This window comes from Schistocerca americana, chromosome 6 (assembly GCF_021461395.2).
Source record: "Schistocerca americana isolate TAMUIC-IGC-003095 chromosome 6, iqSchAmer2.1, whole genome shotgun sequence".
Classification (NCBI taxonomy): Eukaryota; Metazoa; Arthropoda; class Insecta; order Orthoptera; family Acrididae; genus Schistocerca; species Schistocerca americana.
The window spans coordinates 183,435,920-183,463,308 of record NC_060124.1 but is presented as its reverse complement, the minus strand read 5'-3'; the positions used below and the strand labels follow the sequence as shown (position 1 = coordinate 183,463,308).

At 39.1% G+C, this 27,389-nt stretch overlaps 1 protein-coding gene across 1 annotated transcript in view; it reads left to right on the top strand.

The window, feature by feature from the left end:
* Nucleotides 1-27,389, top strand: part of LOC124619876 (cytoplasmic dynein 2 intermediate chain 2-like) — a 92,576-nt gene that overhangs the window by 58,739 nt on the left and 6,448 nt on the right. The window contains exons 7-8 of the mRNA XM_047146499.1: nucleotides 884-1,068; nucleotides 16,235-16,389. Coding sequence (XP_047002455.1) covers nucleotides 884-1,068; nucleotides 16,235-16,389 — 340 coding nt within the window. The remainder of the gene's footprint in view (nucleotides 1-883; nucleotides 1,069-16,234; nucleotides 16,390-27,389) is intronic.

Genomic DNA, 27,389 nt, shown 5'->3' with positions numbered 1-27,389 from the left:
AAAATCTGGGGTGGAATGTAACAATGTTAAGAAAAGGAAAGTCGCTACTCACCATATAGCGGAGATTCTGAGTCACAGATAGGCACAACAAAAAGACTATCACAAATAAAGCGCGCGCGCGCGCACACACACACACACACACACACACACACACACACACACACACACACAGTCTCAGGCAGTGTGCTTTCAGTTGCCTCGGACTACAGTCGTATTATGACTACTTCATTGTGTTGGCAGTGAGAAACAACACTTCATTGAACAGAAGCATTTGGAGGTACCCTTTGTTTTCACAAAAATCTTTACTGAAAGAGTTGATGAAAACTGAAATAGATGATAACTGAAATCGATATAAACGAAGGTACTACCACACTCTAATAATTCAACATGCATCTCAGTTTCTTTTTTTAATTTTGTGGTGTCTAATTTTTAATGAAATGTTAGAATTCAGATAAGAACAATATGTTGAGAACCTGTGATGGCTGTGGCTCAACCCTTTTAGGAGCAATGTCAGTTAAGTATTATTTTTAAGCGTGCATTTTCACATGAAAGTAAAATATTCAGTTTTATTCCTGCAGTGTTTGAAAGGATTGAAATAACATCAGATCGTAAGTTAGGGTTGAACTGAAGCATGTACAGTCTCTATTAGAGGAAAAAAGTTTTTGCCTTCTGTTGTGGCAGAGTAATTTGGGCAGTGAAACTACTCCTGATATTGTTACATACTTTCAGTATAAAAGCTATGAATATTTGCTGTCTTACTTTTTAAAGCAAGAAATAACAGCTAGATTGGTAGTCTAATAAGCATACTTCGGATATAAATAATATTATATTTCCCTGTGTCTGAATGAAGGGATTAAAGTATGATTTGCTATGTTATGAACAGGTTTATGATTACAATGGATCATGGAATTCAACGAGTTCATTCACCTCTAGGATCACATGGTGTAGGCAAGGAGTTGGGCATCATGTGCTTCAGCTTCTTTAAGCAGGATTCGTCGTCATTTGTGGTTGGAGTGGAGGGGGGAGGAGTTCTTCGCTGTTCCACGCTTACTTCAAAACCCTCAACAGGTAAATTGCTACAATGATATATGTGCCACAGTATTTGTAATAGAAAACGTGCATTTTCACACTGACAGGACCACAAACAGTTTTTTTCGTGTAATTTGCCACTGTATAATGCCACGAACCCGCTCTACTGTGCAAGAAAAGTTATCTCAATAAGGACACCGTTACGGTGTGGCTAATGGCTGTATAGTACTTTAGTAGAGTTGGCCATGATGTCTCCTTTATTTTCAATATGTCTGATTGTGTCTGTATGTGTGGATGGATATGTGCGTGTGTGCGAGTGTATACCTGTCCTTTTTTCCCCCTAAGGTAAGTCTTTCCGCTCCCGGGATTGGAATGACTCCTTACCCTCTCCCTTAAAACCCACTTCCTTTCGTCTTCCCCTCTCCTTCCCTCTTTCCTGATGAGGCAACAGTTTGTTGTGAAAGCTTGAATTTCGTGTGTATGTTTGTGTTTGTTTGTGTGTCTATCGACCTGCCAGCGCTTTCGTTCGGTAAGTCACCTCATCTTTGTTTTTATATATAATATTGTATTTTTCATATACATTTATATTTTTGGGAGAGAAATGGGATTTGTGATTATCTGTTGGGATTACTGTCTGTTATATGATCAATAGGTGCAAACAGTGAGTAGTTACTCATATTCAGTGGGTCATTTGGCAGCATCTTCCTTTCAGCCTTTGTTTTGTACATGTGGTAATTTTCTTGTAACATTAAGAGGTGTCTTTCATTATTTATTTAACTACTTTCTTGCCTTTCTCACTTGTAGTAGGTCAGTGATTATTTTCTTGTAAATGTTCTACAAAAGTAGAGCTCATGTCCCATATTTCCATGCTGTGATATGTTCTTTGATCCAGGTGTCAAATGTTCTACTGGTCTGTCCTACATATCTTTCACCACATGTGTTGCATTGTAGTTGGTTTATTCCTGCTATCTGGTAGATGTCTGTGTCTTTTGTTATTTTTGAAATGTTCTTTTAGATTGAACTATCTGTTTTGAATGTTTTGTTTACATCTTGTCTTTTGAATAAGTTTGTTATTTTATGTCTGAGTTTGTGCTTGTAGGTCGGTGTGTACCATCTTGAATCTTCTTTCGTGTCTTCGTGTACTCTTTGTGCCATTGTTGTTCTGTTGCTGCGTACTTGTTCATGTGGTGTTGTGTTGTGCTATTCCTTTTGGCTGAATGTGTGTCATGTTTATTGACTGTGTTTGTTTGTTTAATTTTGTGACTAGATTACTATTGTACCCACTGTTTATTGATATTTGTATGATGATGTCAGTTCTTTCTGGTAGTTAATATTAAAAACAGTTCATCAAATCTTTGTACTCAATAAACAGACTTTATCTCAAAAGCTACATAAAACTCATGTACAGCTTGCAAATAATGTTAAAAATACAGCTGTTTTATCTTATCTCGTTAAGAAGGTTGAAAGTTACCCAGACATTATCACGGAAGAAATTTAAGAAAAACGTAAGAAAAAGATGACACAGCTCATGATAAGAAAAAGATGACACAGCTCATGAGACAACAAATACAACACACAAATGTATTTATTTATTTATTTGTCCCGTAGATCAAATCAGTACAATGGCTTGTACAACTGATATGGGATAAGTCAATACAAATATACCGTTTACAGGAGTCTAAAACAGTAAACAAGAACACAGAAGAATGATTATTTTACATTACCTACAAATTATGTTACTTGAAGTTACAGCTTTACAGAGAATTGTTACATGATGTGACAAAATTGACTTAATAACATTCAGCTTTCATACATTATCATGCACTAAGACAATTTTGATTCCAAATATTCCTGGATGGTATAAAAGCAGTCTTTTATTAAAAGAGATTTCACCGTCTGTTTGAATTTATTTATTTCTTGGATTTCTTGTATAAAAGTTGGAAGATGGTTATATAATTTTATTTCCATGCACTTGACACCATCACTGTACAGTTTTGTTGAGTGGGGAAATATTCTTAGATAGGTTTTTGATCTTATGTCATAATCGTGGTAATCCATATTTTTGCTAATTTTGTTGATACTTTTTTTGGTAAAGAATAATAATTCTAGTATGTATTGGCATGGGAGGGGCAAAATATTTAGTTTCTTAAATAATGGTTTACAAGTGTCTCTTTTGCAGTTTGAATATCACAATTGATTCAGAATTTTGGCCCCTGAAGATGACTCCATAGTTACGTACAGAGTGAAAGAGTGCATGGTACATTGTGGTTAGGGTACTTGTGTTAATGACATTCCTTATTGATCTAATCATGAAGCACGCTTTACTAAGATTTGTGCTGGTAATGTCAATGTGCCTTTTCCATGTGAGCGTATCAGTAATAGTGACCCCCAAAAATTTTATTTCATTTTCAAGTTTAACTTTTTTTTCTTTTTTTTTTTTCTAGTGATATAGTTGGTAGTAATGGATTTCTGTTTTGGGCGGTGTGGAAGGTCAATCCACTTGTCTTTTTTGCATTAAGAAGCAGCCTGTTACTTTGAAGCCAACGACTTATTTGATCTGTGGTCCTATCTATATTAGATTGCAGAATTTGTTCGGGCACAGATATGAGTACAGAGGTTTCATCAGTAAACAAAAGGGTTTTTGTGTCTGGTAGGCTGTGAAGAAGGTCATTATGTAAAGTAAGAACAGCAAGGGGCCCAGGACAGAGCCTTGGGGAACGCCTTGCTTTATGGTATGTGTGGAGGAATGTACAGTGCTAGCTGTACCTGAGAGCTTAGTTTCATTTAATTCAACATACTGCTGTCGTTCTTCCAGATAGCTTTTAAACCGGTCATAGGCATTTCCTCTTATTCCATAGGAATGCATCTTTTGCAAAAGTATACTGTGATTAACGATGTCGAAGGCCTTTGTTAGATCTAAGAAGATACCTATGGCTGGGAGTTTTTTGTCCACAAGCTCCAGTGCATGATCTAGAAATTCTTTTATTGCATCAGTTGTAGCTTTCTTACTTTGGAAGCCGAACTGATCAGGTGACAGGATATTTTCTTTGTCTAGAAAGGACATGATTCTGGTGGCCATTATATATTCAAATACTTTACTAAAAGTTGAAAGCAGTGCAATGGGTCGATAATTACTGGGATCCTCTTTGCTTCCTTTTTTGTGGACAGGTATAATTTTTGCAATTTTGAGCATACCAGGAAATGCACCATTCAGGAATGAGAAGTTAATTATGTGGGCTAGGGGTTTACTGATAAAGTTACTGCAATTATGAAGGAGGAAGCATGGAATTTGATCTTGTCCAGCAGATGATTTTTTTTAATTTTGCTATGAAGTGTCTTTTCTATTTCAATTTCAGATGTAGGCCTTAAAAGTAGAGTCTCAGAGCATAAGTTTGGTTTTAGTTGTAAGGGACAGCTATTTTTAAGATGGTTAGCCAGGTTTTCTACTGTTTCTGTAAAGTAGTTATTGAATTCCTCTGCTGTTTCTTTCCCACTGGAGACTAATTTTCCATTTATTTTGAAGGTAATATCACTTTGTAGTTGTTTTCCTCTATTAGTATTCATATTAATAAGTTGCCACATGCTTTTGCTCTTATTTGATGACAATTTGAGGTAGTTATCATTCTGTAGCTTTTTGGTTGCGTTTACTACGTTCCTTAATATCTTTTTATATAGAGTAAAGTATGACTTAAATGCTTCACTACTGCCTAGTTTGGATTTGCTAATGTAAAAAAGTTCTCTTTTTCTTTGTGATTATCTGATGAGTCCTGGGGTGATCCAGCTGGAGAGCTTTCTATCTTTGTTGATACATTTTGTTTGTAAGGGAAAGTGGCAATTAAAATAATAACAGAAAATATCCAAGAATGCTTCATATTTGCTGTCAACTGTTTGAGCCTCATATACATTTTGCCAGTTTTCATTTTGTATATCAAAGAGGAAAGTATGCATGTGGGTTTTATTGAAATTTCTCCTCTGTACAGAGATTTTATTGTGTTCGTGACTGTTATTTTGCAACCAGACCTGCATAATTAATGCATTGTGGTCTGAAAATCCTAGTTTGGCGGAGGATACAGTAAAATTTATATTGCTTGCTACTTGGTCCAGACAGGTGGTACTGTGATTTGTTATCTTGGTTGGAGTGTTGACCATTAGGTCTAGGTTGTAGCTGTTCATAAAATTTTTAATGCTTAGATGGCTAGAGTTTTCTGAGAGAAAATCTATATTATAGTCACCACATATTAGAACACTATATGATTTTCTTTTACTTAGATTTTCTATTACTGGTGCTAGATTTTTGTAGAAAGTCCCTATGTTACCAGAGGGTGACCTGTAAAGTGCTATTATATAAACATTTAGATCTGTAAGCTCTACACCTGACAGTTCTATATCTTTTTCAATACTATACAAATTGCAAATATCAAGAGGTGTAGCAGTAATGTTGTCTTTTACAAATATGCAACTACCTCCACCTTTGTTAGATGTTCTTGAGAAGTGACCTACGCGTTTAAAATTTGGTATCACAACACTTTCTATTTCAAAAGACCTCATGAAATGTTCATTAATACATAATATCTGTGTATCTGACAGTTCACTTGCAGTTGATAACAAAATTTTTAATTCATTAAGTTTGGTTTTGAGCCCTTGTACATTATGGATGTATGCTTTCATATCAAGAATTTTTTTGTTTAATTTTTTTATACATTGGTGAGGAGGTTCAGACTTTACTTTATTTACTACAATTTGCTGATGGAGTCCTTTGCAAGTTTTATGGTGTATCTTTAACTTGTTTGATGATGCTATCTTTAACTTGTTTGGTGATGCTAAGTTTTTTCTTTTCTCAGAGGGGGATAGAAAAAATCCTCCTCCTTGGGTATATTCCGCCTTGATCTTAAATTAACACTTACAGGTGTAGCTGCTGCAGTCCTTTGTGGATCTTCTGATGTCACACCAATTTTACCCAAGACTGATGAATCTCACAGCCACACGTTTAAACAATGAAGAATATGAACACAAAAGTAGATGAATAATATATAAAAAAGCACACACACTATACAGTCAGAAGCTATTCTGAAATGGAAGGAGAGATGTGGAAATAGCAGTGTGAACACTGGGCCAACAAGATAACTGATAAAAAAGAAATACATAAAATTGTAACAGACATGAAAAAGCAGAATTACAAGAACAATAAAAACACATACTCCAGAATAGTCAATAAACTTGGAAAAAAACTCCAAAATGAAAATGTAAGTATTTCCAAAGCAGACAAAGGAAATGCAGGTATCCTTATGGAGAAACAACAATACATTGATGAAACGCAGAGGGTTCATTTCACAAAATAATGTTAAAAAACTGGAATCAGATCCAACAAACAGATTTCAGGCGAAGGTAAAAAAAATCTTTAAAAATGTAGACTACACATTATACTGAAATTACTATGTGAAACCTATAAAATAGAAGAAGATGAAACTATAAGAAACACCTTCAATTTAATACAAGTCATAAAAGACATAAATCCCAGAGACAGCTACCCTTCTCTCTCTTGACATGTACTTTAACATACCAATAGCAGAAACAATAAACATCATAGAACAAAATCTGAAGGATAACAGCCAACCACCAGATGAACACGTCACAGTAATATACAAATTGCTGGAACTGATAACTGAATAGAACTTTCAATTTAATAATGAGTACTGTTTACAAGCAGATGGCCTACCAATGGGATCCCCAGTGTCAGGTGCCCTAGCCATCATTTTCATAAACTATGTAGAAAACCTGATTTTTAGAAACATTATCACTAAGAATTACAACATACTTTATTGGATCAGATACATGGATGATGTCATGTGTTTAATTGATGAACTTCCGCCAAGAATGCATGCAGATATAAACACAATACACAAAAACATAAGATTCACAATGGAAAAAGAATGTGACAGCCCAATAAACTTCCCAGATATAACCATCAAAAAAGAAAACAGTCAACACAGCTTTGAAATTTACCGTAAACTTGCATCAACAGACACTATCGTACATCAGATTTCAAATCACCCATACTCACAGAAGCAACCAGCACTCGGAAACATGCTTCATAGATTCAACACAGCACCATTCAGCACAGAAAACTACTAGAAAAACTAGACATAATCACACAAATAACAACAAATGATGGGCACAATAGTAATCTTGTCACAAAGTTAAACAAAAAAAATTAAATGGCAAATACAGCCAATAAACATGACACATACTCAGCCAAAAAGAATAGCACAACAAAACACTCCACAAATAAGCATGCAGCAACAGAATAACAATGACACTAAGAATACATGAAAACAAGAAAGAAGATTCAAGATGGTACACTGACCTACAAGCACAAACTTACACATAAAGTAACAAACATATTCAAAAGACAAGGCATAAACATAGCATTCAGAACAGATAGTTCAATCCAAAAATACATTCCAAAAATAACAAAAGACACAGAACAGATAGTTCAATCCAAAAATATATTCCAAAAATAACAAAAGACACAGACATCTACCAGAAAGGAGGAATATACCAACTACAGTGCAACACGTCATGGAACATGTGTAGGACAAACCAGTTGAACATTTGACATCCAGTACAAAGAACATATCAGAGCATAGAAATGTGAGACAAGCCCCTCAAGTTTGCAGAATACTGAAGAAAGAATAATTACCAAGTACAAGAGAGAGAGAGATGTAAAAAATGGTTAGAATAAATAAAGAAAGACACCTCCTAACCTTACAAGAAAATTACCACATATGCAAACCCAAGGTTTAAAGGAAGATACTACTAAATGACCCAGCAAATATGAGCAACAACTCACTGTTTTTGTAAATAAATGTGAAAAAATACAATGAAAACACAGTAACATAAAAATAATTAAAAATGGAAAAGTACACACACACACACACACACACCAACAACAACAACAACAACAGCCACACATATATTCAAAGAAATAATGTTTGAAAGCAAAACCGGTGAAAGTTGGCTACACTTCAGAAACAAATGACACTAAACACACAGAAAATAGCAGGTAAATTACTATATGTTGAAAACGGTGACCAAAAGGAAAAGTGCAAATTTCAACCAGTCTGACACCTGAGAGAAAGCTGTTTGGCTTAATAATAATGAATCAGATGATGATTGATAAGTACTTTCCCATTTACTATTATTCACATATGGGCCCAATAGGACCACACGAGGTACCATCAATCAATGTCACTATTGATGGTTGGCCTTCCTATGTGTCCAAATTTGTTTCACCTTTCCAGAATGAAGTCTCTGTCTTTCATTGGACCACAGTGTTCCAGTCCATTTTATAATTTCCTTCTGACCAACTTTCCAATCAAATATCTTTTATCTGAATGTTTTTCTATCTGTGACACCTGCCTGAATTATACAGACTAGTTTAAGATCCTCCTTAATCACAGTGATCCATTTAATTGGTTCAGTTTTGGCCTTGCTTCTGTTCCCATGGAATTCTACTACCTGTTTTGTCAACGTAGTGGGTGCCATTCTTTTAATATGTCAATAAAATTTAAGTCTTAGACCCGCCAGGATAGCAGAGAGCACTAATGCACTGCTTTCTGGACTCGGGCCGGCGCGCTAGCCCCAGATCAAATCTGCCCTGCAGATTACTGACAAGGGCCAGTATGCATACCAGCCTGGATGTGGTTTTTAGGCGATTTTCCACATCTTGCTAGGTGAATACTGGGCTGGTCCCCACTTTCCGACTCACAGACATTTGAAAATGTTTCCACTATTCCATGGCTTACACTAGACGCAGACAGCTAGGGTACACTATTTCCGTCCCGCAGGGTACGGGGTGGCAGCAGGAAGGGCATCTGGCTACCCTCTGCAGCTAACATTGCTAAATCAATAGTAAGAATGCTGACCCCACATGAAGCAGGACAAAGGCCCCACGAAAGAAAGAAAGAAAGAAAGAAAATTTAAGTCTTCATTGTCTCATGTCACCACATATGTCTGTGTATTCTTCTATTTCCTTATTACTTCTTAGCCCTATTTCCTTATTACTTCTTAGCCTATAAGTTTCTCCATCAGTAATATTTTCCTAATAATCTTTCTTTCTTTTGAATTTCTTCAGTATTTCTCTTTCTGTTTAAAATTAAAGTTTCTGCTCCGTAAAGACTTTAAGAGTTCGATTACAGTGCTGCAATGCCTATTTTTTCTGAATTTAAAAAGTGATTTTTTATTATAGATATTTTGTGTTAATCTGAATGCAGTTGCCATTTTTCGACAGCAAACTTCGTGCATCTTTTTCATGATTGTTTTCTTGTATGATTTCCCCCAGGTATTTGATATGGGAAACCCCTTTTATTTTTCCATATTTTGTGTTCAAAAACGTTGGTTCTTGTTTGTTGCATGTCATACATTTGTTTTTTTGAATGATGTTTGTACTCCTACTTTTTCCGCAACTTCTTTAAGAATTTAAATTTGTTTTTGAGCTGTGGTAATATCCCTAGTTAAATTTGCCAGATCATTTGCAAAGGTGTGGCAATCTACTCTAATATTACTTCTACTTAACTTGATTGATTGGTCTGTGTTTTGACTCTACTTTTGCTCTCACCATTCTGTAGTTACCTTTTTCAAAACACAGCTGAACATTAATGGGGAGAGTACATCTCCCTGCCTAACACCAGTCTTCATATTAAATAGTTCAGAAATTTTTCCCATGAATTTAACTGTAGAGCTAGTGTCAGTCTAACGTTTGCGTAATCAGTATTAGAGTTCTATTATCTAGTCCCTTATCCTTTAAAATTTTGGAAAGAGATTCATGATCAACTCAGTTGTAGGCCTTTTTAAAAATCCACAAATGTACATACAATATTGTTACTAGAAATTCTTTGGTGCCCAATTCAGAATTTGCGCCAGGCAGAATCTGTTTGATTTAAGTCTGCTTGGTACTCACCAATTTTAGCTTCTAACTGTTCTTGGGCTCAGTCAAGTAAACATTGAGAGATTTTTGTATGTGACCGGGAGAAGAGAGATTCCTCGGTAATTATTAGGTAACATCAGTTCTATCCCCTTTGCTATGCAATGGATGAATTAGGGCAGTTTTCCAGTCCTTCGGGTATTTCTCTGTTTGCCAAATAAGTCCTATTAGTTGGGTGATCTTTTTATAGTGTTAGTAGTTCTGCAATTATACCACCTTTTCCAGATGCTTGATTGTTGTTAAGTCTCATAAGTTGCTTAGCTATTTCGATTTCATCGGGTTCTTTAGAGTTATGGGTGGTGTTATTAGTTTGCTGTGGTTGGAATTTATTCACTGGTTCTAGACAGTTTAAGAGTTTTTCAAAATTATTATCAATTACCTTACAATTTTCCTGGTTGTTAAGAGCCAAACTGCCATTTTCATTTTTTAAGCAAGGACTTTGAGGTTGGTAGCTAGTTATTTTTGTTTTGAATGTCTTATAAAAGTGCTCCCTGCCGTCGTTGGATAAGCAGCTGCAGCAGCAAGTTGTATACTCCTAGCTCACTCATTTGTTACATAGTTTAATTCTTAATTTCTTTGCGTGTTTTTGGTACTTGCATTGTCTAATTCATAAATTTCTGGCGTATTATAGTATTTGAGAGTTGTAGCATCACGTTTTAGTACCTGAATAGTGTAAAATCGCGTAGTCTCCTTCCGCCGCCGAGCAGTGTGTCAGCAGTGCGCAAGTAGCAGCATTACTGCATTTATTAGGCAATCTTGTATTTTAATAACCGTTTAAATTTTGTGTCGATTTGTTTGCGCTCTCTATAGATTAGTTCAGACGTTCTTTGCACAACAGTTTTTAGCATGGATAGGGACTGCAACTGGTGTGTTCGGATGCAGGCTGAGTTGGCATCCCTTCGCTCCCAGCTTCAGGCAGTGTTGGCTTCGGTCATACAGCTTGAGGCTGTTGCCAATGGGCATCACTGTGGGGTTCTGGATGGGGGTTTGACGGGGACGGCCAGCTCGTCCCATGCATCCCCCGATCGGACTACGACTGTGGTTGCCCGGAATACTGCCCGCATTGAGGCTAATCCCTCACCTGTGGTAGAGTGGGAGGTCGTCTCAAGGTGTGGCAGGGGGCGAAAGACATTCCGGAGGGCTGAACGGAAGGCCTCTCCAGTTTGTCTGACGAACCGGTTTCAGGCTCTGGCTCAGGCTGATACTGATCTTCGGCCTGACATGGCTGCTTGTCCTGTTCCAGAGGTCGCCCCTCAGTCTGCAAGATCCGGGCGGTCGCAGAGGGTGGGCTTACTGGTAGTTGGGAGCTCCAACGTCAGGCGCGTAATGGGGCCCCTTAGGGATATGGCAGCAAGAGAGGGGAAGAAAACCAATGTGCACTCTGTGTGCATACCGGGGGGAGTCATTCCAGATGTGGAAAGGGTCCTTCCGCATGCCATGAAGGGTACAGGGTGCACCCATCTGCAGGTGGTTGCTCATGTCGGCACCAATGATGTGTGTCGCTATGGATCCGAGGAAATCCTCTCTGGCTTCTGGCGGCTATCTGATTTGGTGAAGACTGCCAGTCTCGCTAGCGGGATGAAAGCAGAGCTCACCATCTGCAGCATCGTCGACAGGACTGACTGCAGACCTTTGGTACAGAGCCGAGTGGAGTGTCTGGATCAGAGGCTGAGATGGTTCTGCGACCGTGTGGGCTGCAGATTCCTCGACTTGCGCCATAGGGTGGTGGGGTTTCGGGTTCCGCTGGATAGGTCAGAAGTCCACTACACGCAACAAGCGGCTACACGGGTAGCAGGGGTTGTGTGGCGTGGGCTGGGCGGTTTTTTAGGTTAGATGGCCTTGGGCAAGTACAGAAAGGGCAAGAGCCTCAACGGGTGCAGGGCAAAGTCCGGACATGCGGGGACCAAGCAGCAATCGGTATTGTAATTGTAAACTGTCGAAGCTGCGTTGGTAAAGTACCGGAACTTCAAGCGCTGATAGAAAGCACCGAAGCCGAAATCGTTATAGGTACAGAAAGCTGGTTGAAGCCAGAGATAAATTCTGCCGAAATTTTTACAAAGGTACAGACGGTGTTTAGAAAGGATAGATTGCATGCAACCGGTGGTGGAGTGTTCGTCGCTGTTAGTAGTAGTTTATCCTGTAGTGAAATAGAAGTGGATAGTTCCTGTGAATTATTATGGGTGGAGGTTACACTCAACAACCGAGCTAGGTTAATAATGGGCTCCTTTTACCGACCTCCCGACTCAGCAGCATTAGTGGCAGAACAACTGAGAGAAAATCTGGAATACATTTCACATAAATTCCCTCAACATGTTATAGTCTTAGGTGGAGATTTCAATTTACCAGATATAGACTGGGACACTCAGATGTTTAGGACGGGTGGTAGGGACAGAGCATCGAGTGACATTATACTGAGTGCACTATCCGAAAATTACCTCAAGCAATTAAACAGAGAACCGACTCGTGGAGATAACATCTTGGACCTACTGATAACAAACAGACCCGAACTTTTCGACTCTGTATGTACAGAACAGGGAATCAGTGATCATGAGGCCGTTGCAGCATCCCTGAATATGGAAGTTAGTAGGAATATAAAAAAAGGGAGTAAGGTTTATCTGTTTAGCAAGAGTAATAGAAGGCAGATTTCAGACTACCTAACAGATCAAAACGAAAATTTCTGTTCCGACACTGACAATGTTGAGTGTTTATGGAAAAAGTTCAAGGCAATCGGAAAATGACGTTTTAGACAGGTACGTGCCGAGTAAAACTGTGAGGGACGGGAAAAACCCGCCGTGGTACAACAACAAAGTTAGGAAACTACTGTGAAAGCAAAGAGAGCTTCACTCTAAGTTTAAACACAGCCAAAACCTCTCAGACAAACAGAAGCTAAACGATGGCAAAGTTAGCGTAAGGAGGACTATGCGTGAAGCGTTCAGTAAATTCGAAAGTAAAATTCTATGTACTGACTTGACAGAAAATCCTAGGAAGTTCTGTTCGTACGTTAAATCAGTAAGTGGCTCGAAACAGCATATCCAGACACTCTGGGATGATGATGGCATTGAAACAGAGGATGACACGCGTAAAGCTGAAATACTAAACACCTTTTTCCAAAGCTGTTTCACAGAGGAAGACCGCACTGCAGTTCCTTCTCTGAATCCTCGCACAAACGAAAAAATGGCTGACATCGAAATAAGTGTCCAAGGAATAGAAAAGCAACTGGAATCACTCAACAGAGGAAAGTCCACTGGACCTGACGGGATACCAATTCGATTCTACACAGAGTACGCGAAAGAACTTGCCCCCCTTCTAACAGCCGTGTACCGCAAGTCTCTAGAGGAACAGAAGGTTCCAAATGATTGGAAAAGAGCACAGGTATTCCCAGTCTTCAAGAAGGGTCGTCGAGCAGATGTGCAAAACTATAGACCTATATCTCTGACGTCGATCTGTTGTAGAATTTTAGAACATGTTTTTTGCTCGAGTATCATGTCGTTTTTGAAAACCCAGAATCTACTATGTAGGAATCAACATGGATTCCGGAAACAGCAATCGTGTGAGACACAACTCGCTTTATTTGTTCATGAGACCCAGAAAATATTAGATACAGGCTCCCAGGTAGATGCTATTTTCCTTGACTTCCGGAAGGCGTTCGATACAGTTCCACACTGTCGCCTGATAAACAAAGTAAGAGCCTATGGAATATCAGACCAGCTGTGTGGCTGGATTGAAGAGTTTTTAGCAAACAGAACACAGCATGTTGTTATCAATGGAGAGATGTCTACAGACGTTAAAGTAACCTCTGGCGTGCCACAGGGGAGTGTTATGGGACCATTGCTTTTCACAATATATATAAATGACCTAGTAGATAGTGTCGGAAGTCCCATGCGGCTTTTCGCGGATGATGCTGTAGTATACAGAGAAGTTGCAGCATTAGAAAATTGTAGCGAAATGCAGGAAGATCTGCAGCGGATAGGCACTTGGTGCAGGGAGTGGCAACTGACCCTTAACATAGACAAATGTAATGTATTGCGAATACATAGAAAGAAGGATCCTTTATTGTATGATCATATGATAGCGGAACAAACACTGGTAGCAGTTACTTCTGTAAAATATCTGGGAGTATGCATGCGGAACGATTTGAAGTGGAATGATCATATAAAATTAATTGTTGGTAAGGCGGGTACCAGATTGAGATTCATTGGGAGAGTCCTTAGAAAATGTAGTCCATCAACAAAGGAGGTGGCTTACAAAACACTCGTTCGACCTATACTTGAGTATTGCTCATCAGTGTGGGATCCGTACCAGATCGGGTTGATGGAGGAGATAGAGAAGATCCAAAGAAGAGCAGCGCATTTCGTCACAGGGTTATTTGGTAACCGTGATAGCGTTACGGAGATGTTTAACAAACTCAAGTGGCAGACTCTGCAAGAGAGGCGCTCTGCATCGCGATGTAGCTTGCTCGCCAGGTTTCGAGAGGGTGCGTTTCTGGATGAGGTATCGAATATATTGCTTCCCCCTACTTATACCTCCCGAGGAGATCACGAATGTAAAATTAGAGAGATTAGAGCGCGCATGGAGGCTTTCAGACAGTCGTTGTTCCTGCGAACCATACGCGACTGGAGCAGGAAAGGGAGGTAATGACAGTGGCACGTAAAGTGCCCTCCGCCACACGCCGTTGGGTGGCTTGCGGAGTATAAATGTAGTTTCTTGTATTGTTCTTTTGGAAGTCTTTTTCAGTTTCTAAAAGATGGGCATTTTCGTAGTTTCTTTTAGTCTTTCTGGTTAATTTGGATGTTTATTTTCTTACAGTTAGAAAGGTGGTGTATGTAATTTCAGTGTGGTGGTGTACGTAATTTCAGTGTTGTTATTACTCCAATTTTTGAATGCTGTTTCACTATCCACATTGTCAAATTTGCTTGTTAGAGCTAGGGTTATTTTAAACTTGGACATTTAAAATTTCTTTGTAGTTAGGGTGTGAAATTGCTACATGATCAATATGAAATTCCCTAATAAATGTATTGGGTACCTGTCAAGTTTTTTTTTAGAAGGGTTCTTTTAAAAATGTGTTGACATGATTTTAAGGTTAAAATTTTAGCACATTTCAATAAATCTTTGATCATTGTGATTTGTCAATTTAAGCATAAGAAATCCACCCACCGCTTTCTTATATTTTTTGTCTTTACCGAATCGAGCATTAAAATCACCCAATAAATTTAATGGTTTGGGGGAATTTATAAGAATAAGATTTCTAATGTTTCCCAAGCTTCATTAATTACTTCAGGTTCTTTACAGTTATCCTCATTGATTGTCATATGGGCATTACTTGAAGTGTATGCTTTATTTGCTCATTTAAGAGCAATTGTCATTAGTGTATTATTAATGAGTTTTGCTTCCATTACTGAATTTAAAATATTTTTGGAGACTGCAAAAGCAACTCCCCAATGTAATGTATTGTTAGGTATTCTTTTATCAGTTTGACTTTTAAAAAGATGATAATTGTCAAAATCCATGGTGGTGGTGTCCATCATTCAAGTTTCTTGAAGTGCCAAAATTTGAATGTTCTGTTCTTGTAATATATCTCCCAATTTATGAAGTTTACTTGGTTGCAAAAGTGTTTGCATATTAAGTGTTGCAAAAAATGTATTTTTTTGGTTTTAAGTTGGTCAGAGGAATCCATCTTCCTGTGTTGAATCACATTGCATTTTAACCTGGCCATCCCAGAATTCAAAAGACCAATTGCACCGGTACTACTGGTGGTAGATTGATCTGCTGGGGTAATACTGTGATTATCAGAGTGCTCCACATTGATTGCACCTGGAATCAGGTGGGGTTGAGTAGACTCATTGAGTGAACTGAGAGTGTTAAGACTGGAAGTGTTAGTTCCAGAATATAAATTTCAGCCGCACCACAGGTAAACAGACTTTTCCATTTATTATAAAAACCTTGAGGAACTGTTTAAAAACTGTTATCTATAAGTTCAGACAATAACCTGCATGTGTAAATGAAGAATTAATGTATTATTTCAGGACACGCATTAAAGATGCCTTGTAAGTAAGGTGGAACACATCTGGGTGCAGAAGATAAATTAAAAAAAACTGAATATGCAGCTTGCATAATGCGTTTTTCTGTTGAACTATGTAATTTATATACAGCTGCTGCAAATTTGTCCACGACAAGAAACTTGTTATTTTTTGTGTATTTATCAAAATCTCTCTTTCTTTTCAGTATCTGATCCTGATATTCCACTGACAGATCCAGTACTTAGTTCATTTCAGCATCACATTGGTGCTGTAACATGTGTTATGTGTTCACCTCATGATCGTGATCTGTTTGTATCATGTGGGACTGATGAAATGCTCCACATTTACAGCTATTTGCAGGTGGGATCTCAAGTATAAGCCATTTCCTTATATAAATTAATCAGTAATACCAAGTTCTCTACCATAAACTAGGTCTGCTTTGCACGTAGAGGCGTTTCACTCATTTCCAATATATGGCACCACCTGTCATACCACCAGATGCTGGGCCTTTGGGGGATGGTGGGTGACAGGAGAATTAAGGCACAGGAGATCTGTTTTGGGAGGGTAAAATTACAGTCTGTGAAGGCCTCAGTGAGACCCTCAGTGTATTTCAAGAGGGACTGCTCATCACTACAGATGTGACAGCCACGGGTGGCTAGGCTGTATGGGAGGGACTTCTTGGTCCGGAATGGGTGGCAGCTGTTGAAGTGAAGGTGTTACTGGTGGTTGGTAGGTTTGATATGGAGAGAAATACTTATGTAGCCATCTTTGAGGTGGAGGTTAACATCGAGAAAGGTGGCTAGTTGGGTGAGTAAGGCCAGGTGAAGCAAATGGGGGAGACGGTGTTAAGGTTCTGCAGGAATGTGAATAAATTCTCGTCGCCCTCGATCCAGGTTGTGAAGATGACAGCAGTGAATGTGAACCAGGGGAGGTATTTGGGATTCTGGGTGTTTAGGAAGGATTCCCCTAGATGGCTCGTGAATAGGTTGTTGTAGAATGGTGCCATTGGGTGCCGATAGCTGTAATGCCTTCAAAGGAGAAGTAGTTGTGGTTGAGGATATAGTCAGTCGTGACTAGAAAGAGGTTGTTGGTTTGGAATCCATTGGGCATTGGGCAATGTAGTGCTCAATAGCAGTAAGGCCATGGGCATTAGGAATGTTAGCATAAATGGAAGTGGAATCAATAGTGACAAATAGCACACTGTATGGTAAAGGAAGAGGAACTGTGGGGAGTCTGTGGAGGAAATGGTTGGTGTCTTTTATATTGGAGGGTACATTGCGGGTAAAAGGCTGAAGCAGAGATTCTCTCAGTGGGGCCACGGTAACCAGGCACAATGGGGCATCCTGGATGGTTGGGTTTATGGTTTTTAGGAATCATTTAGAAGGTAGGAGTGTGGGGAGTGGCAGGGGTGAGGAGAGAGATGGAATCGGGGGTGAGGTTCTGGGATGGGTGTAAGGATTTGAGGAGAGACTTGAAATCCTACTGGAGTTCTGGAGCAGGGTCACTGTGGCAGAGTTTGTAGGTGGAGAAACCTGACAGCTGGTGGAGTCCTGCCAGGTAATTCTTGTGGTTCAAGACAACAATGATGGAGCCTTTTTCAGCAGGTAGAATTATGAGATCGGGATCAGTTTTTAGTTGGTGAATTTCATTTCATTTTGCAAATGTAATGTTAATTAGCATTCTGAGGAATTTGGGGAATGATGGCAAGGCAAGGTGTGAGGTTAGGAAATTCTGGAAAGTTAATAGGGGGTGATTCAAGGGCAATAAGGGGGGGGGGGGGGGGGCACGGTGGGATGGAGGAGTGAACTGTGTATCAGGTAGGGTTCAACATTGGTTTCCGGTTGATTCTGATTGGTAGAATTGTTGGCGAAAATGTGTTTCCACTGTAGGGACCAGGAGAAAGAGAAGGCCTTTAACGAGTCATGCATGGTTGAATTTGGGAGTGGGGCAAAAAGTGAGGCCTTTGGAAAGGACTGATATTTCTGCAGGGCTAAGGCCTTCTGAGGAAAGATTCAAGACTGTGTTTTGGGTCTGTTTACGTTCTGGATTGTGTCTGGTGGTGGAAATGAGTTTTGGAGGGTGGGGTAAACGTAGTAGGTCTGCGAGACAGGGTTTGTCAGCTGTGAGGGGATGTGGGGGAGGTTTGAAGGTTGTTGTAGAGGTGGTGGACAGTGGTAGTCCAAGGCGGGAGTAGGAGGTGAGCAGGGAGGAGAGTTTTTTAAGGTGGTGTAGTGCTTGTTGCTCTAGTTTCTGAAGGGCAAATGTTTCAGTGGGTGTTACGGGATCCAGGAATTTGGGATTACATAGCAGGAGAATTTTACCAATGGAGAGACGATATTGCAAGGTGGTTTGGGTTTGATTGATATGGTTTTGCAGGACTATGTTGGTGAGTGCTAAGGATTGGCAGAATCTGAACAGATGCAGGTCATTGTGGAAGGAAGGATGACAGCCAGAATTGGGTAATTAGATGATAATGCCATTGGAGGGGATTCCCTGAGCGAAGCAACAATGCAGGAATAGTATGTGGGTCTGGGTTCTGGCTAGGGAAAAGGAAACTTTTCTGTATTGATGCAGATTGAAGGAGCAAGGATCCATGGTGGTGGTAAAATCTACAGCTCATGGTCTAGTGACTAGTGTTGCTCTCTCTGGATAATGGGGTCCCAGGCTTGATTCCCAGCCAGGTTGTGGCCGGGGACAGGGTGTTTGTGTTGTCCTCATCATTTCATCATCATCATTTGTGACAGAGACGAGATTGGACTGAGTAAAAAACTGGACTGTGTAAAATTTGGAATTCATGCAGGCATTGATGACCGCGCAGTTGAGTGCCCTACAAATCGGTCATCATCATCATGATGGTGGAAAAAAATGTAAAAAATACGTAACTAACTTAGAATTACATCTGAAAAAATGGAAAAAAAAACCACAAACGCATGAGAAAAGTCATGAAACGAATGAAATAAGGGGAAACAAGATGAAATCTGAGAGAGTATGTCGATAGTGAAAGGTGAAAACCAACTGAAATTGGCATGAAGTCACAAAGAGATCAAAGAGAGAGAATTTGTACAAAAGTAGATCTCCCATGCCTTATCTTTTAGTCATCCACCACCTCCCAAGTCCCATTCTCTGGCCACAGAGGAGCATTCCCCTAGTGACTCAGTATCACCCTGGACTGGAGAACAGAATTACATTCTCCACCAGGCTTTTGAATACCTCTCATCATGCCTTGAAATGAGAAATATCTTACCCACTATCCTTCCAACCGCCCCCCCCCCCCCCCCCCCCCCCAAACACGCAATGGTATTCTGCCAACCACCAAACCTACACAATATCCTTGTCCATCCCTACACAACCCCTGCTCCCAAACCCTTGCCTTTTGGCTCATATCCCTGTAATAGACCTAGGCACAAGACCTGTCCCATACATCCTCCCACCACCACCACCTATTCCAGTCTGGCCACAAGCCACATATCCCATCAAAGGCAGGGCTACCTGTGAAAGCAGTCGTGTGATCTACGAGCTAAGCTGCAACCACTGTGCTGCATTCTGCGTGGGCATGACAACCAACAAGTTGTCTGTCCGCATGGATGGCCACTGATAAACTGTAGCTGAGAACAAATGGAGCACTCTGTTGATGAGTACACCACCCAACACGACGTTCTTCATTTCATTTACTACTTTACAGCCTGTGCCATCTGTATTCCTCCCACCAACACCAGCTTTTCTGAACAGTGCAGATGGGAACTCTCCTTGCAATATATCCTACATTCCCATAATCCCCCTGGCCCAACATTCATTAGTCATTACCCCTTCCCTGTTCCCATTCCAGCACTACACAGCCCTCTATTCCACTAACACACACAGTCCTTTTACTTTTCTCCTTTTCCGCTAACCCCCGTCCCCACCCTCTCTTCCCTGCACACCGTCTAGCCTTGCAACTGCACCTAGCTGCCCTACCCTCTCTCCACCTCATCCCTGCACCCTTACGCTGTTGTTCCTACCCCTCCCCATCCTAGTCTCTTTCTTTCTCCCACCCTGTTGCCTCTCCTATCATACACCGCTTTTCTTAGTCTGGCTCCAGCTTCCAGAGACTATGGTTGTGTGTTGTGAGCTGCATTTGCATGTGTGTGTGTGTGTGTGTGTGTGTGTGTGTGTGTGTGTGTGTGTGTGTGTGTGTTTTGTCTATTTTTGACAAAGGCCTTGTTGGCCGAAAGCTCATTTTGTGACAATCTTTTTGTCGTGTCTATCTGCAGATCGTCATCTCCACTATATGGTGAGAGTAGCAACTATCCTTTTCATAATGTTGTTAGATTCCATCCTGGATTTCCATTGTTTAATGTTACTATTAGCTTTTCACAGTGGAAGGAAGCGAACAAATCTTGAAAATAAAACATTGGAAACACCACGTTGGAATAAATCAGTATAAGGAAAAGATAGCTTACTACTCACTATAGAGATGACACAGTGAGTTGCAATCAGGCACAACAGAAAGACACTTAAACATTAGCTTTTAGCCAAAGCCTTATTCAGAAAAGGAAACCCACACACATTCATTTACACAAACAAGCACACACCTCACGCACACTTAATAGAGCTGCCGAAGATTGCAGTCATGTGTGCCTGAGGTGTGCGTATTTGTGTGAATGAATGTGTGTGTTTCCTTTTCTGAAAAAGGCATTGGCTGAAAGGTAATGTTTTTTCATTGTGCCTGTCTGCAGCCCAGCATGTCATCTTTACAGTGAGTAGCAATCTAACCTTTCCGTATATTGTTAAATTTTGAAAATTATTCCACAACCACCAAGATTTGCATGAAATTCCCACAAGACTTGCAAAGAGGTTCAAAAAGATGTAAACAAGTGATCTCACCTACTTTTTTTGGCAGAATATTGTGCTTGAATTCTTTATGCTGCATTGTAGACACTTTGATACACTGGCGTAAGTCACATTCTTTAATAATCAGTTGCACTAACTGAGACTTATTGTTGAATATCACTTGTTTTTGAAGTTGCTGTAAATATTCCTTCAGATCAAAATGTGCAAAACTGTAGTATATATATTTCATCAGAACATCAATCATTTACTGTGATATACAAAGGTCCATGAGTCTGAATTCAAATCTGTTCTTTGGTACGAGATATTGTTATGAATTAAGTAATAGTGTCAAATTTTAATCTCTGTTTCATCTGAATACATTGCCTTTACCATTTTTAATATCTCATCTGCCTCTTGCTCTGTTTTTATGTTATATAAACACCAACCAATTTTGGATTTTCCACTCCTCTCATGAAATTAATTTTGATATCGTTTTACACATGATGTCTCAATGCAAACATGTTTCAAATTTTCTGGAAGACATGACAAAGCCTCAGGTACCACATTTCTTTCACCTGGTATGTATTATGTCTCAAAACTGTACTCCTAAAGAGCAAAGGCCCATCTGACAAGATGATTATGCAATAATTTACTGCGAAGAAGGAAAAATAATGCCCTATTGTCTGTCCTTACAATGGTGTGTCAATCAAACAGAAAATAGCAAAGCCTTTCAAAGCCCCAAATTATCATGAGTGCTTCTTGCTCAGTCACTGCATTTTTACTTTCCCACATTATCAAAACATGATTTGCGAATGCAGCTGTATGATACTGTTTCACCTTCTTCATTAACTATTTGATACAGATGAACACCAAATCCAAATTCGGTAGCATCCAGCCCTAGATGAAATGGTTCATTAAGGTCTGGTAGGTGTAATAGTGGAACTTCTGAAAGTTGTTTCAGTACATCAAATGCTTCTTCTAGCTAGGTCCCCCATGTCCAAACTCAATTCTTCTTTATTAACAACACCAATGTAGGTGATAATAGACAATGATCTTTCATATATCAGTAGTAATATCCACAAAAACCAAGAAAAGATTGAAGTTGCTTCTTACAAGCTGGCAATTAAAAATTTTGAACTGCTTCTAATTGCTGTAAATCTGTTTCAATCCCTGCTAACGAGATAACTTGTCGCAAAAATTGCATCTTCTTCTGCATGAACTCCAGCTTTTGCAAAATGAGTATGGCTCCAGCTGATTTAAATGTATACAGAACTTTACTTAGTGTGTGTATGTGCTCTTCCCACGATTGACATGCAATCAAAACATCGTCACATCCTAAAAGTTGTTTTCCAAGAATCTCTTTCAAAGCTCTAACAAATGCTGCTGGCAAAATGTTTAAACTGAATGACATCTTTTTGAAGTGATAACACAGTCTATTGTAGAAGAGCGCAGTGAATTTTGGCTTCTCCCCTCCAGTTCCAGCTGCCAAGAGTTACTTGTCATGTCCAGGATACTAAGGTAACAAGTACTATCAAACTTCTGAAAAATCTCTTCAATATTCTCAGGCTATCCTGCTGGGGTACAATAATGCAATTAATAGTTCAAGAATCCAGAGCAAGTCTGACCAACCCATCCTTCTTAATTAGTGGAAATATTGGATTCCTATATTCGCTATATGACCTCTCAATTATGTCACGATTTATCATGCATTTAATCTCCTTCTCTGGAGCTTCTCTTCTAGCTAATGGCATTGAATATGATTTGATTTTAAGTGGTTCATTCAGACATACTTTAATCTGACATTAACATTCCTTCACTAGTCTTGGTTTACTTGAAGAGTCTTCAGCATGCATAAGTAAAACTTCTCGTGATTCTTCTCTGCAGGAAAAGAGCCAGTTACTCAAATCATCTGTTTTCTCTTGAATCTTTCATGTGACATGCTGAATCTCCTCTCATTTTTTCCGTGGACCTGTGATGAAGCAAGCTGGGATGCTTTTAATTCCCCTCGTTTTGCCATCTGCTTCCTTAAAATTCATTTTGTTACTTTTAACAATTTAACATTAGCATACATGAATATAATCTGCATTTTCATAAAAGAGAAAGGTTGGCCCTCAGTTTTATAGAATATAACACCAGATCTAATTTCATGCTTCATTTTATGTATGTAATTGATTTTCTAATTTATTTTGACTATTCCTAGTTGGTATCTTTTGTTATAGGGCGAAATTAGTAATTGTTTTGTAACTTAAATTCTATTGTTGACGTATAAACAAATATACAGGGTTATTACAAATGATTGAAGCGATTTCATAAATTCACTGTAGCTCCATTCATTGACATATGGTCACGACACACTACAGATACGTAGAAAAACTCATAAAGTTTTGTTCGGCTGAAGCCGCACATCAGGTTTCTGCCGCCAGAGCGCTCAAGAGCGCAGTGAGACAAAATGGCGACAGGAGCCGAGAAAGCGTGTGTCGTGCTTGAAATGCACTCACATCAGTCAGTCATAACAGTGTAACGACACTTCAGGACGAAGTTCAACAAAGATCCACCAATGCTAACTCCATTCGGTGATGGTATGCGCAGTTTAAAGCTTCTGGATGCCTCTGTAAGGGGAAATCAACCGGTTGGCCTGCAGTGAGCGAAGAAACGGTTGAACGCGTGCGGGCAAGTTTCACGCGTAGCCCGCGGAAGTCGACGAATAAAGCAAGCAGGGAGCTAAACGTACCACAGCCGACGGTTTGGAAAATCTTACGGAAAAGGCTAAAGCAGAAGCCTTACCGTTTACAATTGCTACAAGCCCTGACACCCGATGACAAAGTCAGACACTTTGAATTTTCGGCGCGGTTGCAACAGCTCATGGAAGAGGATGCGTTCAGTGCGAAACTTGTTTTCAGTGATGAAGCAACATTTTTTCTTAATGGTGAAGTGAACAGACACAATGTGCGAATCTGGGCGGTAGAGAATCCTCACGCATTCGTGCAGCAAATTTGCAATTCACCAAAAGTTAACGTGTTTTGTGCAATCTCACGGTTTAAAGTATACGGCCCCTTTTTCTTCTGCGTAAAAAACGTTACAGGACACGTGTATCTGGACATGCTGGAAAATTGGCTCATGCCACAACTGGAGACCGACAGCGCCGACTTCATCTTTCAACAGGATGGTGCTCCACCGCACTTCCATCATGATGTTCGGCATTTCTTAAACAGGAGATTGGAAAACCGATGGATCGGTCGTGGTGGAGATTATGATCAGCAATTCATGTCATGGCCTCCACGTTCTCCCGACTTAACCCCATGCGATTTCTTTCTGTGGGGTTATGTGAAAGATTCAGTGTTTAAACCTCCTCTACCAAGGAACGTGCCAGAACTGCGAGCTCGCATCAACGATGCTTTCTAACTCGTTGATGGGTACATGCTGTGCCGAGTGTGGGAGGAACTTGATTATCGGCTTGATGTCTACCGAATCACTAAAGGGGCACATATCGAATATTTGTGAATGCCTAAAAAAACTTTTTTAGTTTTTGTATGTGTGTGCAAAGCATTGTGAAAATATCTCAAATAATAAAGTTATTGTAGAGCTGTGAAATCGCTTCAATCATTTGTAATAACCCTGTAAATTCTATATCTAAAAACAAAGATGATGTAACTTACCAAACGAAAGCGTTGGCATATTGATAGGTGTGTCTATCAACATGCCAACGCTTTCGTTTGGTAAGTTACATCATCTTTGTTTTTAGATGTATTTTTCCCACGTGGAATGTTTCCCTCTGTTATATTCAAATATAAATTCTGTACTAATTGTAAGCATTTGGAAGATGAAATACTAGTAATCTTAAAGAATCTGTTTAGCTCTATTTGACAACATGTTAGCAAAGCAAGTCCTTAATCATTTCCAAAGTAATTAACAGTTTGTCCAAAGTATTGTTTGCGTACTTATATTTGTTAATTTCATGATTTAAACATATAATTTGGCTTAACCCTCATAGTAGAAGAAACTGTTAAAAAGAACCAGTTTTTTTATGTATTCAGTTAATTTAATGAGATAAGTTTTAATTGTAATTTCTGTAAATTAAACTTCGAACGGTGTGTAGTTTCAGTACCTATTATTGCAAAGATATAGAAGAGCCCATTTTTTGATCACAAGACAGTCAATCCACAGCCGAGCTTCAGACGAGTAACCTCTGCTGGTTAGAACAACAGCAATGCTTCAACTTAACTGTGGAATAAGTGTTAAACAATTAGACCGTGTGTAAAAACAATGACAGTGTCTGCTCCATATGTGCCTGTTTATTCTTCAAGAACTGTGAATTATGTGGTTATGTTTTTACTGCTTGTAGATGTTCAATAGTGAACTATTGCAGCAGTATGTGGAGGTTCGCCTGCAAACTATTAATGAGGCTTATCGAAAGTTAAATAATAGTGCGCTGGCCATATATAACTGTGTATTATAGGAGGGTTGTGAACATAAAGTCAATGATAGTGAAACACAACTGTGCATTTGTCGGCTACATTATTTATCGTGTCAGTTTCCAAATTACAAACCCCATCTTTCAGCCAGTGTAGCAACGCAGTACATTGACACCGAGGACAACGTAAATAAAGCAGGTGGAACCGCTACAGACCCATCATCTTTTTTATATACTAGTACTTCAATTCCATCATCACTGTCTTCTCAGTAATTCTAATTCCTAACACAGCAGACACTTCTACCTTTTCTCCGACGAACCTGATGAAATTAACCTCCAATTCTTCATTCCTGTAACAGGTACTTAAACAGCCTCTTCCATAGTCAATATTACATCTTATTTCTGCCAGCCAGTCATTACCAAACATCCAATCCACAACCAAAGAATCAAGAATCAATACAACATGTCAAACTATCTATCTAAAGTCTTACACCTAATTTACACTTAATGACAGCATGAACTCTGTGCCCTCTTGTTGCAATTAAACCTAAAAGTGCTGTAATTTTCTGGCCGTTTACACCAAGTTCAATCAATGGCTCTGAGCACTATGGGACTCAACTGCTGAGGTCATTAGTCGTTCAATCAATGAATTCAACACCTCATTAACAACTTGCACATCTTCTCTCAGTATGTCAGTCCTAATATCTTCATTTTTGTATTTTATCATTTGTATTGTCCCATCTGTCCCATTAAGCTGTCCATACGTTCCAGAGCGAGCCTCATCTGAAACTAATTTTAGTTTAACAATGATTGCACATGTTATCAGTTTCTGTCATCCATATCTTGGAGTAGCGAATGATCCTAAAATCTTCCATCAAACACTACCCATTGATTCCGTCAGCCAAACTCATTTTCCCTCCTCTCACCATTTCTAAACTGATCATCATTGATACACAGTTTCATGAACATCTATCTCTTCGCATTTCATCATGTACTACTGTTGATTATTATTTTATTGATTCCATGTTGGACGTCCAAAATTATCGTGCTGCAGTGCATCATGATGCTGTAAATGTTTATTACAATGAATCAAATTTTGCTCCAATCCCACTGATGTTCCTTTGTTGTCAGTCTCTTCCAAATGATCTATAACTCTTAATAACTCATCATAATCATCAAATGTTTGTGATGCTAACTGTTTTCTTACTTTACATGGTAGAAGCTTTATCAAAATTATGATCAAATCATCATTGCTAACAGGATTGTCAAGATAACTATTATGTTCCCATTGTTTCTGACGAAAGTTACACATTGACTACTCATGCTGATTGTAATCGTACATGGAAAATAATTTATTGTACAAACTGCAGTAGTGCATCCGTCCTTCCTGCAACCTCAACACTATTATTATGTATTCCTGCTTCACATGTTTCAACATCTACATTTAAATGTAAATTTGCATTTTCTTACTGCATCTACATTTTGAATTCTGCTAATTAACTCCATTTCATTGACAAAATCCATATCAACATTGTTCTGGGTAATGCTGTTCTCTTCATTAATTTCAGCAATTTATAATGAAATTAATTATTCACTGTCTATAATACTTTTCCTGTTCAACATTGTTAGGAAATCAAGGCACCACTAAAAATGTCTAAATTCACTCACCACACTTTGGCGTGGCAATCAGACTCTGGATCTGAAGATCATTGCGGGATGCGACATCCTTTTCACCATTGCCCATGTATAATAGACAGCGGTGGCAGTGCTGTAATTATGTTAATTCTGCTGCCTCTTTCAACTCCATTTATTAAGAGACAGATATAATCTAATGATTGATGCTTTGAGGAAGTGAATAATGACAGGTACTTGAAGAACAGTTACTGTTCGGAGGTCACGAACGGTTCTATTTATTGTCGAAAACACAACACAGCAAATCCTATGAAGCATTCACAATTAATTAATATTCTTCATGCCACTATACAACTTCTATCATTCCACTCTGAAACTCTCAAATGAAATAATGTGGTGCGAGTTGTCATATATTAAACAGATTATCAACTTTAACCAAACGTTGCTGACTCATAGTTATTCTCAACCCAACTGTGTGGCTCAAGCAACACAGCTCTCCCGGCTGACT